Source organism: Mesoplodon densirostris, chromosome 2, assembly GCF_025265405.1.
Source record: "Mesoplodon densirostris isolate mMesDen1 chromosome 2, mMesDen1 primary haplotype, whole genome shotgun sequence".
Classification (NCBI taxonomy): domain Eukaryota; kingdom Metazoa; phylum Chordata; class Mammalia; order Artiodactyla; family Ziphiidae; genus Mesoplodon; species Mesoplodon densirostris.
This window is the reverse complement of record NC_082662.1, coordinates 7999003-8012969: the sequence shown is the minus strand read 5'-3', so window position 1 is coordinate 8012969 and position 13967 is coordinate 7999003. Positions and strand designations below refer to the sequence as shown.

Here is a 13967-nt window from a genome sequence, read left to right as displayed (position 1 = left end):
CGGTTAGGACTCGGCGCCTTCACTGCCATGGCCCAGGTTCAATCCCTGGTCAGGGAACTGAGATCCTGCATGCCACGCAGTGCAACCAAAAAAAAAAAAAAAAAAAAAAGGACTAAGGCTTCCCTGGTGGCGCGGTGGTTGAGAGTCCGCATGCCGATGCAGGGGACACGGGTTCGTGCCCCGGTCCGGGAAGATCCCACATGCCGCAGAGCGGCTGGCCCGTGAGCCATGGCCACTGAGCCTGCGCGTCCGGAGCCTGTGCTCCGCAACGGGAGAGGCTACAACAGTGAGAGGCCCGCATACCGCAAAAAAAACCAAAAAAACAAAAAAAAGGACTAAATAAATATAGTTTTATTCATCTTTCAGGGACTGTCAGCCTGAAAAATTATATAAAAGAATGAAAAAATAACTATGATTTTTGCTTGAAAAAGTCAACGATATGTAATTGCTAACACAATTTTATTAACTGCAATAGATACAATTTCCAATATATACCATTCAAACACACACCTTTTTCATGTGCTTCAGTAAGACATGGGAGTATTTTGCTTAAGAGTTTCCAGTTCTCTTTTAAACCACCTTTTGCAGTCAGTGACTTGGAGAATACAGTATAAAAAGCCGCCAAGCCTTTTTTGTTTTCTAATCTCCACTTACCCTTTCAAAACCCGTTGTTGGCAATACGTTTTTAGTGGCTCCACCTGAAGGCTGCTTCCTCCAAATGGCGACAGACTTTAATTCTCACTTTCCACTACACCAGCCTCTGCTGCCTCCACTGAATGTTTGTTTTCATCCTCTAACTTCTTTTTCTTCTTTGCTTTTCGTTCCAGGTTAAACTGAGCGATGTCTTCATTTTTCTCTGTGATGAATTTTAGCTATAAAAAAATTTTTTTAACTACATTTTTATCTGGTTGTAAAGCCATTTATAAGCCTAAGGGTAGAAAAAAATCTACACCGTTTCCCAACCACTCCCACCCTGGGTTACATTCCTTAGAGTTAAGACACAGCTGCAAATTTTTTCTGGAAGAAGGAATCAACCTCAGAAGTCAACTCACTGCTACATATCCTACCAAACAGGTAGGAGTTCCTTGAAAAATCAAAAGAATTAAAACTTGTAGCTTACAGAAGGCATGCCAATCACAAATATACTCTACAAAGCACACATATAGTCAACATGCCCCTAAATTTATCCAACTAAAATTATTGAGCAAAAAATAAATAAATAAAATTATTGAGCAACTACTGTGTACCAGATACTAGAGATACAAGGGAAATAAGACAAGGTCCCTGCCCTCAGGGAAGATTTAGTCTAATGCACAAATTTAGCTGCAACTCTTCAGTAATAAGTTTCTGTCAGATAAAAAAAATTAAGAATCCAAAATAAAAACAACATTCTGAAGTAGACAAATATGCACTAAGCAGGAAACTTGCCAATTAATAGTCTAAGATGACTTGCACTGACGATTCCTTGGCAAAAGGTAGAAATTGTTCACTGAAGCTGACCAAGTAAGAGTTATGACAGAGGATTTATGAGGAGAGAGAAATGTCTTTTCCACTGATCCACGGCAGCACGGGGCACCTGAGCTATTTTACTCGGGAATCATATCACCCTTAATCTTGACTTAAACTTTGGACAAATAATATTAGAAGAACAGAGACAGAAAACAGCCCAGTGGAAACAGCACTAGATTCAGGGTTCAAAGGTTAAGGTTCAGCTGTCAACCAGAAAACTTCCTATTTAACTTTGGGAAGTTACTTAACTCCAGTAGCCTAGCCTGTAAAATGGGGCTATCTAGTCATGTTATTGAAAACCCTCAGAGGGTAGTTGTGAGCTTTAAATAATATATGTAAAATATTATCAATCAAAGTCCTGTGTAAACTGCCAAGTGCTACACAAGTTCATTCATTCAGCAACTACTCGTGAGCACCTACCGTGGGCCGGGCCCTATTGTAGGCACGGCAGAGGGAGCAGAGAAGGGGACAAAAATCCCTGCCATTGTGGAGCTCACATTCTGGGGAGGAACGTGAAGTATTTTAACTGCTAAGATCAGACTAAGTCAGGAAACCTCACAGGTGTCCTGGATCTGCCATCGGCCACAGCTACTAGCCTGGGACAATCACAGCATCACCTGTAAAATGAGGGCTTTTGGTCAAGATGATGTCTAGACTTCTTTGAAAAGACAGACAATGTGCTCAATTTCCTGCACATCCCAGATGTACAGATACTCTTTCCATACCTGGCCCAACAGAACTGTGGGCACCATAATGAAACTATCCCCATACACTCTGGCCTGCGACCTGTCTCTGACATCATGCTCCAAATGAAACACGGGACCGAAGTTTTGAGATATTACAAAAAAGGCAAATTATGAATCCAGAGAGCACTGATTAGAAAATTTCAAATTGGCTTAGTAAGATCCATCATAATGAAAGAAAGCCTATAAATTACGGGCAGGTCTCAATGGTTCAAGCATCTCTCATTTTTAATGCAAGGTGCCCTGGGGAATCACTTCATGGCTGCAAGTGATTAATTGGGAATAATGTATTCTGATGGGAAAGGGGAGTGAGGAAAGAAATTCATCTCTCACCAGTGAATTATTCCTCCTGGCTAAGAGCTTCACATCTTCAGTGTTAATGGTGCTTCTTTTCGCATGTCTGTAGAAAGGGCAGAGACAATTCACCAAAATGTTTGGTATTATTTAAAGTTTTGATGAAGCACAAAAGTTCATGGCCAGACTTCACAGCAGCAAGGATCTCTAAGTAGCCCATCTTTTCAGATTAAGGTCATTAAGCAACAGTGACACAAAAATGAGTGAAGTGACGAGCCAAGATACCAACTAAATAAAGAGACTGAGAGAAAGCAGAAGCCCGTCTGTCCACCTCCACCTGAGGGCCAGCGTGCTTGGAGAATATGAGCAGGGAAAGGAGTGAGGGGTGTTAAACCCTTCCCAAATGGCCTGCTTGGTCACAATGGACACAGAGACCACCATACAAAAAGCAAGAACCTTCAGTGAAAAGAGAATGACACAGAGCTCACAATACAAAGATCGTCTCTGCTTAAGTAGACGTTAAATAGAAGAACAGAGACTTTCCATGAAGCATGGCTTCACTTACACCAAGGTCCTAAAGCTCTTCTCCAAAGGCTACATTACAGGGAAAAGCTTGTGCGGGTGTCTCCTAATATCCCATTTCCCAACTAGGAGATGATGCATTCCCCCGACAACAGCCCAGTTAGAACAAAGAACATCCTTTCAACTGGAGTCTGTTTCTTGCTCACAACATGGACTCAAGTTCTTGTTCCAGTCCTCCTATGTCTGCTTTAAAAGGTAATTTGAGATAATAAGCTCTATTCAATAATTTATTACTCTAATTACACCCTTTCTTGCCATTTCTAACTTCCTCCAAAAATAAGTAGGAACTTTGTAAGTAGAAATAAGGAGGAATCTTTGTATCCTTAATAACTATCAAAGTGGCAGCACACAGTAAGTCCTCACTGTTGAGTTAAAGATAAAATCACAGAAATTACACTCCATAATTTGGCCAAGTTAGTCTTTCACATCCTGCTAAGTGTGAAAACATCATGTGCCATCTCATCATGATTGACAATATCTGCCTGTCCTGATATAATACCCATGTCAGAAGATAACTTCTAACTAGCCACCTGCAAGGACCAGAACAGAGGAAAGGGGGAAAAAAGTCAGACAGAAGGTGACAGAGGACTTCCCTGGTGGCATAGTGGTTAAGAATCCACCTGCCAAAGCGGGGGATATGAGTTCGAGCCCTGGTGCGGGAAGATCCCACATGCCGCAGAGCAACTAAGCCCATGCGCCACAACTGCTGAGCCTGTGCTCTAGAGCCCGCGCGCCTAGAGCCCGTGCTCTGCAACAAGAAGCCACCACAATGGAAGCTGGCTTGCCGCAACTAGAAAAAGGCTGCACGCAGCAACGAAGACCCAAGGCAGCCAAAAATAAATAAATAAAATAAACAAATTTTTTTTAAAAAGGTGATAAAATGGCAGCCACTAAGTAAGAAGCCAGTCCACAGGTTCCCTGTGTGCAGGACATTAGGTGCCATGGACACACCATGGCCTTCATCTCTATCACACAATCAGGCTGCTCTGGTGGTATTACCGCCTTGGTAAAGTGCCATACGAGGAGTAGGTAAGAGGAAGCAGCACACTGAACTATTCACAGAGTAAGATTAGCTTACCTGTTCACGAGAAGCATTTAGGAAACAGCAGAGTCAATCGTCTCTACCACTCAGCTTGTCATCTGGTTTCTCTGCACCATATTCTTTATTCTTTTTTTAAATATTTATTTATTTATTTACTTGGCTGCACCTGGTCTTAGTTGTGGCACGTAGGATCTTCATTGCAGCACGCCAACTCATAGCTGCAGTGTGCCAACTCTTAGTTGTGGCGTGTGGAATCCAGTTCCCCGACCAGGGATCAAACCTGGGCCCCCTGCGTTGGGAGCATGGAGCTCTGGCCACTGGACCACCAGAGAAGTCCCCTCTGCACCATGTTTTAATGTTACCACTTTCCCAGATGGAGAAGCAGGTATATCCTATGCCAGCCACTGCACATCAGAGATTCTCCTAAATCAAACCTCTGGCTCCAGAAAATTACTCTAGGGAACGTAACAAAGGGATTTTTCATATAACACTTTTAGCAACACAGGTTTCAAAGATTATTCCCAAAATGTCCCTAGAATTTATTTACTGTAGAATATCGATCTTCTTCAAAATGTTTCATCTTTAACATGTTAACAATATTAGGTGACTAGAGATTTCAAAGCTAAATAAGGGAAATTCACAACTTAAATTGGGAGATGATCTTCCAAAGTTTACAGCTGAATTGAGTTTATAGTATTTACAATTTAAATGCATTTTATTTCATAGAAACAACGTTACAAACACTGGTTAGGTTCCCAGCCTCCAGAGACTATTTAATATATAGCCAACCTGAAACAGTATGTATTTCAGACTTCTCAAACTGGGGTAATCATATTGTAGTTCTAAGTGCAGGGACTATGTGACAGGGAAAACTCAAAACCACAGGATAGAGTTGACCTTCTGGGAACATCAATTTTATTCAGTGATAAACTTTAAAACAGGATTTGTCATATGAGAGCAAACTGGACTATTTTGAAAACGAATGTAAAATTAAGACAATGGATGAGTCTTCAAAGAAAATCTGTGCCTGTGTTCGCTCAGGGTCCTTGGGAGGACGTCTGAGGAGCCCTGGTGCACCCACGTGAGCACCACAGAAGAGGCGGCATCTCCTAGTAAAGCCTCACTCAGAGAACATAGGCTAATAGCCTTTACACAGACTCCTTTACTCAAAAGATGACGTCCTTCCTTGTGGAGCTGACAGTCTAAGTGATACCCACACACCACTCTGCCCCAGTGCCCAGCAAAAGGAAATGGACTTAACGTAACTATAAAAAACACAGGGACTCCCCTTGTGGCGCAGTGGTGAAGACTCCACGCTCCCAATGCTGGGGGCCCGGGTTTGATCCCTGGTCAGGGAACTAGATCCCACATGCGTGCTGCAACTAAGAGTTCACATGCCACAACTAAGGAGTAAACGTGCCACCACTAAACAGCCAGTGAGCTGCAACTAAGGAGCCTGTGAGGCACAACTTAGGAGCATGCCTGCCACATCTGAGACCCGGTGCAACCAAATAAATTAAAAAAAAAAAAAAAAAGACAATCATGGGAATGTAATGTACAGCATGATGACTATTAAAAAAAAAACTATAAAAAACACAGAGTACCTGAAAGCTTAATGTGTTACAATGCTAAATAGTTCTAATTTTATTTCTTTTTAAGTTTTTTAAAATCTCTGTAGGTTTTTTTTTTTTTGGCTGTGCCGGGTCTTAGTTGTGGCACGCTGGATCTTTGTTGCCATGTGCAGGATCTTTTAGTTGCGGCATGTGGGATCTAGTTCCCTGACCAGGGATCGAACCTAGGCCCCCTGAATTGGGAGTGTGGAGTCTTAACCACTGGACCACCAGGGAAGTCCCCTAATTTCATTTTTACTCCTAGTATTTAGAAGTATTTAAAGTTTTTCATTGTCTTTTCCCACAACTAACACAGAAATAGCAAGGAAACTCACACCTGAGGGCTTGCTACAGGCATCTAGTGGGTAGAGGCCAGGGGTGCCACTAAACACACTAAAATGCACAGGACAGCCACCACCAGAACAGGAATTATCCAGTCCAAAATGTCAATAGTGCTGAGGTGATCTGTATTGATAAACTCTATGTTCAAATCAAATAACCATTGTCTACTTATTTACATTTTTGTGTTTTCCTTTGTAATATAAAGGGCTCATATTTTAAAAAAAAAAAAGAAGAAAAGAAATGGCAAGTAAAGGTAGTAAATGTATTTCACAGGAGACTCAGAGTGGGGGTGGGCACGAGGCACAGGTAAGGGGCAACCACCTGAATTAACAATGATAAGCCATATGAGCTATCAGTATCCCATACATTATCCTTATCCCTTCTGGCCAAGCTAAAGATGCTAAGCGGTTTTTGGGGACTCATATACAGGAATAGGAAAGATTTAGAGCCTGCCCTCTGAGAACCTACTGCTTTAATTCATTCAGAATATTCATCGGAGAAACAAAGAGCTAATAGGAGCAAGGTGAAAAGTATGGGGTGTGGGAGAGGCTGGCACCAAATCAGAAGTGGGAGCAAATTAGAAAGCTTTGGCCCTTTCAGGCCTTCCTCATTCAAATTGCTTCATGAAAGCAATTCATTGCAATTGTTTTCAATTACCTGCGGTACTAATTGAAGAGAGGAGCATAAATCACCTGTAAAAGCTAACACTTTACCAGCTGAAAGTAAGTCACACACTTTTCAAGGAGCGTGTGTCTCACTCGTAACAAGCTCAGCAAATGCAGGGCTGACGGGCCGCGGGGCTGTATTATCCCTACACCTGCGAGCTTCCCCGCAGAGCACAACGCAGCCCAGCCTGGGCGCCCAGCCTCACGCCCCAGCACTGCACCACCTGCAGAAATGGCCTTAAAAGCACACGTACTGTGCACAGAGTCCTGGAGACATGATTCATACCTTTTTAACCTGGAACTGAATAACTTTGGTTCCATTAACAAAAAATACTTGGAAAGCTTCAAAAAATGCCAAATCAAGTCTGAATGGACAGTGATTAAAGCAGATGTTAAATTCTCACAGAATCATGATTGGAGATTGAGCATCCACAAAGCACAGGGGAAAGAAAAAGCTAAAGCTCTCCTAAAATTCACCACCAGATGGGGCGTATCAATAGCATGTAAACAAACAAAGATCTCACAATCAAGCTCTCTACCCACCTTGCAAACATTTCAAGGTCTTTGGCAAAATTTTCTGAAAGAGAAAAAGAGATGTGCTTTAGCTACCCTATAGCAATTTTTTTTTTCAGCAGTGCTGCATGGAATGTGGGATCTTAGTTCCCCAACCAGGAATCGAACTCATGCCCCCTGCTTTGGAAGCACAGAATCTTAACCACTAGACCACCAGGGAAATCCACCCCCCATCTCAATCTTATTTCAGAGGGAGAAAAGTGAAATCTCAATGTCTACAGTAGGTACAATGACTAATACAACAAATCCTTTTAAAGGTGAGAGGAGGCCCTTCAGGCAGGTCCATCACTGGATTCATTATGACCTCCTTGTCCTCCCTGGCCCCCTCCACCCTTCATTACAAGCCTGTGGTGATTGTGGCTACACCTTTCCTTCCTAGAAACTATCCCTAACTTTAAATTTTGCTACGAGTTAGGGCTTAGAAGGACATTAATCTCCTCTGAAGTCAAGCAAATACCAAGGCTGCAAGTTCAACTGTCAAACTGTGGGTGATATAAAAAAGTTATAAAGCAATGAAATTTATGTCTAATGTTCCCGGCAGTTTAAAGCACAATAAAATAAAGGTGCTGATGCCCCCGTGTTAGGGTAATAGAAAGAAAAAAAAAAAAGTTCTTTCCATAAACTATCTGAATCTTACGGCCGATAAAAGGAACGTTTCATGAACGGTGTCCAATGATAATGTTCTCTGTCTGCTGGTAAGACATGCCACGGCACCGCCGCCCCCCCGCCCCCGGCACGTTTCTCCCAGGCAAATCCACCTCTGGGCTTTCTCTACATCTACAGGAAGACCGGGGCTGCATACCGCACTGTTGAAAAGTCACCTCCGAAATCGCTGCAATGGTTTGTTTGCGGAACTGCATCTCTTTGTCCGACGCAACTTCCTCACAAAGACAGCCAACAGTGTAGTGAACCGCTGCCTTTAGCCTCTGAAGCAAAATCAAAACACTTCGTGGGTAAGAGTGCAAATAAGAGCTTTTCACATCTTAAAAAATTAAGATCAAGGAGAGGGTCTGCTCACCCTAATTCCTTCAGCACTTTCCATAATGGCTGAGTGACTTTTCAACTGTACTAAAAAATTAGTGGGGCCCTCTGGAGTGTGACTTGTAGAAACATTACTTTCTGGTTAACGGTTATGATTTAGGTCAAGTAAAGGTAAGGAGTTATGATGGCAATTCAGCAGGGAATGAAGGCAGGCTGGTACTTGGGAGGCATCTATGTGACTTTACTCAGTTACTCCACATTTATGTGCCAAGTGCTTACTGCGTGAAGGCGTGTGCTAGGAGTCTGGGCAACACAATGAAAAAAGACAGGGATTTCTGCCCCCATATGGGGGTTAATCAAGCAAATGCAAAAGGATCCCGTCCCTGTGCTTCAAGTCCTTGCCAGCCCCTGTCCTGCATGAGACTACGTCGGAGCCTCCTCTGATGTGCTGGTTTGCTAGGTCGGAGCCTCCTCTATTTTGCTGGTTTGCTAGGTCGGAGCCTCCTCTGACTTGCTGGTTTGCCAGCCCCCCTCACCAGGACCCTCACTGCTCCTCAGCAACCCTTTCAGGTGCTGGAAAACATACCTCTACCCATGCGGAGGAGTAAAGAAGCCAAACAAGCTAAGCCAAGGTCTCCGTCTCATGTGAATAAACTTGCTGAGCCCTGTGTGGGCTCCACCTGTGCTGGAAACAGAGCTGAAGTGGACACGGTGACAGCTGCACCCAAGACAGTATCAACTCTACCAGCAAGTGTTCACGGTAGAAGCAAGATGAGGAGGAACTGCAAAAACACAAGTCCAGGACCCCAGAGTAGAGGCCAGGCAGATAAGCAAGGGACCTACGTTCCTTAGTTTCAGATGTCACAAGAGTAGGTAAGTGGAGGGCATTGGTGGGAGGAGACAAAGAGACCACCCCCCTGGGAGGGATAAAGACCCTCCAAGGGATCTTTTGTAGGTATGTGTAGAGGTGAGGTTAGGGGCGGGGGAACAGGACAGGGATCCTTCCGACTGCCCAAAAGTTTTCTCTGCCGGCCCCTCCCCACCACCTCCTGGAGCGGGCTAAGTGCCTTCTTGGATGCTGAACACTGAGAGGCTAAATCTCTAGACTCTAAACTCCTCGAAGGCGGGACCCTTCAAGTGCTGTTCACGGCTGCCCACCTAGTGGCAAGAACAGCTGGCTGAGTGAACGGCTGGATCCCCCGCCCCGCTCACCACTGCGTAGAGAACGGGGTTCAAATTTCTCAGTCCATCTTTGCAGTCTCACTCACTTACTCAGTAAGCGTTGTCTATTGAGAGCCACGCTCTGTACTAGGGGCTGAGAACACAAAACTGAAAAAGACGGTCCCTGCTCTCAAAGAGATTATCTCCCGCCACACCTGTGCCATGAATGGACTCCTGGAAACCACCAGTGTCATGAAACACAAAGAAGGTGGAGAACGTTTCCAGGGAAGACCGAAGCCAGGACCACTTGATGCGAGGCATGACCCCTGACTGGATCCTGGATGAAGAAAAAAGACCACTAAAGAACATCTTTGGGAGCTTCCCTGGTGGCGCAGTGGTTAAGAATCCACCTGCTAATGCAGGAGACACGGGTTCGAGCCCTGGTCCAGAAGAGCCTACCTCCTAGTGTGCCACAACTACTGAAGCCCGAGCACCTAGAGCCCGTGCTCCGCAACAAGAGAAGCCACTGCAGTGAGAAACCCACTCACTGCAACAAAGAGTAGCCCCCGCACGCAGCAACGAAGACCCAATGCAGCCAAAAATAAATAAATAAATAAAAAGAAAAAAAAGAACATCTTTCGGACAACTGGGAGAAATTGAATATGGACTGACATTAGATCATAGTATTTTATCAATATCAAACTTCCTGAGCGTGATCAGAGATTATGTCACAGAATGCCCTTGTTCTTGGGAGAAGCATGCTAAAGTATTAAAATTTAAAGGTGAAGTGTCAAGTGTATTTAATTCTCAAATAATTCCGAAAAAAGGAGCAAGGGAGCAAATACAGCAAAATGTTAATCAGTGAATCGAGGTGAGGGGCATATGGGTGATGAATACATTATGCTTGCAACCGTTTCTTGAAGGCTTGAACTTCAAAATAAAGGAAGGGAGTGGGTAAAGAGCGTCTGAACCTTAGGAACTCATTCCCGTGTCTCTTCGGTTAATCCTCCCCGAGGTTGCCACCCTGGTTCTTGGTTTTCACCTCTTTACAACACTGTTCTCACGACTCTGCCACGCGGTATTTATTCCGGTGCTGACTAAAGGACTGGATACCCATAACTACCCCGAGAACTGGTTATTATCCGATTTTCCATCTAGGAAAACTGAGTGTGGGCAGAGTCAACACAACCCTCCGGGCGGAGTCGAGATTCGAACCCACATCCGATGGGCTCGGGAGCCGGACGGCCTAGGTTTGCACCAGGGTCTGAGGCTTGTCTCCTCGCGGGCAGGACGGAGAGCGCACGGGTTAAGGGAGCCAACATTTTAGAGCTTGTGCCGCGTGCCAGGCGCCTCACAACGACCCTGTCCGAGGAGACTGAGGCTGCCCCAAAACCAGAGGGGCCCTAGCCGCCGGCCTCCGCGGAGCGCTGCCGCAGGAACTTCCGCGGACTCTCCCTTCCTGCGCCGCCGCCCGCACGCTCCGATCCGCGATACCATAGAAACCGCCTCCCAGCACCCCCCGCAGCAGCAGAGCTGGCCTAAGCGCAGGCGCCAGGCGGCCGGAGCCGGCCCGAGACGGCCCGAGCAAGCTCGAGCTCGCCCTCCGACCCCGGCAAGAAGACGAGGGCGGGCGGAGGCAGGGCCTTTTTCTCCCCTGCACAATCTAGACGCCGTCCTCCCCCAGCATTCTCCGGTACCTGTTGGTAAGAGAATCGCTGCTGCTCCTCGGCCCCCTTCTCCTCCTCCATCATCACCGCGGGCGGATCCTGGCAGGCGCGCGATGACAGAAGGAGGCGGTGGCCGGGAAGGACCAGTCGGATTTTCCCGCCGCGGCGCCGGGCGACGGGCCGCGTGGGGGGCCAAAGCGCGAAGCTGCCGTCTGCCTCGCTCTCGCCCCCTAGCGGTGACTCTGGGAAGGGCGCCTCGCAGCCTGTCTGCTCCTGCCCCGCCCAAGCCGAGCTCCCCGGGAACCCCAGAGCCAGCTCTGCGCGGAGCACAGTGGGCAGCACCGGCTCCCGGGGGTGGGGTGGGGGGTGGGGCGGGGAGAGAGAGAGAGAGAGAAAGAGTAGGGACAATGGTACACAACTCTGTATTGTAAGTTACATGCGGCTGTAACCTTGGTGTGCCTTGCAAAATCCAGTGTGGGTTTTTCTAATTCTGTAGTGTCACAAAGTCAGACCACGGATAAATGTTTGATTTCTATCCCCTTCAGCGAATAAGTTGCTCACCCCAGTGCCATTGCCAAAGGAATATAGCTATGACCCGAATGTTGGCTGATTTTCTTTTACGTTAAGAGTTAAGTGAAATAGGGGAGTTCCTGGGGGTCCAGTGGTTAAGACTCCACGCTTCCACTGCAGGGGCGCAGAGGCTCCATCCCCGGCCAGGGAACTAATAAGATACTGCATGCTGTGCTGCGCGGCCAAAAAATTAAAAAAAAAAAAAAAGTAAAGTGAAACCCAACGTTGGATCTTCTCTGCTTCCAAACTTTCTTCAGTTACTTTCCTCCTTTGGAGCTTCACTCACGTTGATGACATGAGTAAGGAACTTCTCTGCTGAGTCGAATAATCGTGTCAAGTACTGGAAGAGTTATTTCCTCAACTTGTGCTACTCATGAGGTAAAGGCTGCAGACACCATACACATTCAAGTTTAATCTGCATTATTAACATATTTCCCCCCTCACTTCCTTAAGTAAACAGTCAACAAGGAATTAATTTGTATATCTGTAGATTTCCTTGGTGTAAATACTCCCACCATGGCCGATTTCAAGCCACCAATATGAGGAAACTGAGCTCAGCATTTGTTACCAAACCAGGTTTGTGTGCCCCAGGAGCAGCAGGCCAAACACGGAGACACTGAAGTTTGCAGCAGAGAGTTTGTTGACGAGGTCCTCACGGAAGGAGACAAGAGAACAAATCTCAGGCCGTCATCCCAGAAGGCCAGAGGCTTGAGATATTTATGGGATAAAGCAGCAGGGTGGTCTTAGGTGTGGGGAAAGGTGCTCGGAGGCAGGGAAAAGGTGAGGCCGTCAGTGTTCTGCGCAAGCGCAGTTTTAGGGTCGGTGGTCCGAACTAGTCTTAGCTGGTCTGAACTGGGCAGGAGCCAACTCCAAAGTTCGCGAAAACAAGACCCCCGTTACTATAGTGACCCATACGTCAGAAACATTATAAGGGCAGTTTAGAAGTATGGTGATACATTACCTAGGCTATGTGAAGCTTGGAGGGGATGCAGTTAGAGAATGGAAAAACAAACAAATAAGCCGGCTTAATCAGTAAAGGAGGCTGCAAGCAGAGGGGTTTCTAACAGGTGGTTCCCTTATCTGCTGTTCGGTAGGACACTGTCAAGGATTTCTTTTAACCCTGTAGGGCACGGTCTCACACGGAGAAGAGATGCTGCACACCCACCAGTCAGACACAATAGGTGGAAATAACGTCAAGAGCGTAGATGATAGAAAAATGTGCAACGTAGTAGTGTAATTAAGAAGTGATGACTTTTGAGTTTTTACTACCATTTTTGTTTTTGTTTTTACGGTACGCGGGCCTCTCACTGTTGTGGCCTCTCCCGTTGCGGAGCACAGGCTCCGGACGTGCAGGCTCGGCGGCCATGGCTCACGGACCCAGCCGCTCTGCGGCACGTGAGATCTTCCCCGACCGGGGCATGAACCCGTGTCCGCTGCATGGGCAGGCGGACTCTCAACCACTGCGCCACCAGGGAAGCCCTACCTTTGTTTTTAATACAATTTATTTAAGCCCAGATTTATGGAACTTAATTCTTAATAATGGCCGTGTTTGTTTCTGGTTTTCAGTACTCCTGAAAATTTAGAAATCAACTCTCACTGTAGGAACTGGCTGTAGCACACTGCTGGCCTGGCACGTAGTAAACACACTGAATCAAAGTTGAAAGAATGCATTGCAAAAAAAAAAAAAAAAAAAGAATGTACTGTGTTGGAGTCAGTTGTGAGATGCAGACCTGAGTGCCCAGCTCGCTGAGTTGCAGTGAGGGCCCCAGAGCCGGGTGCACGGTGGGTGCTCCCCCACCGAATGTTTGTTGAGGATCTGACTCTCAGCAGCGTCTCCGTGAGTCCTGACAAAGTAGAGGCCCCCCGATTTTTGTAAAGAAATTTGACTTAGATATATGCACAGGTATCCCCTGCTTTTGAAAGTTTGCGCTAAGCCACTGCACTTTTATGAAGTTCTACATTAGTATGGCAATGGCTTTTTTCTCGTAAAAATGAAAATTCTCTTTGGATTTCTTTTGGTTAGCGAAAGCAGATACTAATGCCGGGCTTTCATAAAAGCAAAGTGGTGGAACGTGAACTTTCAGGAAGGGGGAAACCTGTGTATTTTCTAAAGCCTTATTGCAGTCATCAAGAGGAAAATCATATTTTTGGACCTCCTCACACTTCTTTCACAGTTTAGTGCTGTGTTTATTTTTAACTCACGTTGAGAGCCCCTAGAGGCTTTATCA

At 45.9% G+C, this 13967-nt stretch overlaps 1 protein-coding gene across 1 annotated transcript; it reads right to left on the bottom strand.

Moving 5' to 3' along the window:
* Positions 1-442: 442 nt before the first annotated feature.
* CENPS (centromere protein S) lies at positions 443-11311 on the bottom strand. The gene is made up of 5 exons (XM_060088955.1): positions 11200-11311; positions 8163-8286; positions 7331-7364; positions 2586-2652; positions 443-872 (listed from the first exon to the last, which is right to left on the bottom strand). The coding sequence occupies exons 1-5, from the start codon at positions 11251-11253 to the stop codon at positions 732-734; spliced, it is 420 nt and encodes a 139-aa protein (XP_059944938.1). The 5' UTR covers positions 11254-11311; the 3' UTR covers positions 443-731.
* Positions 11312-13967: the final 2656 nt, after the last annotated feature.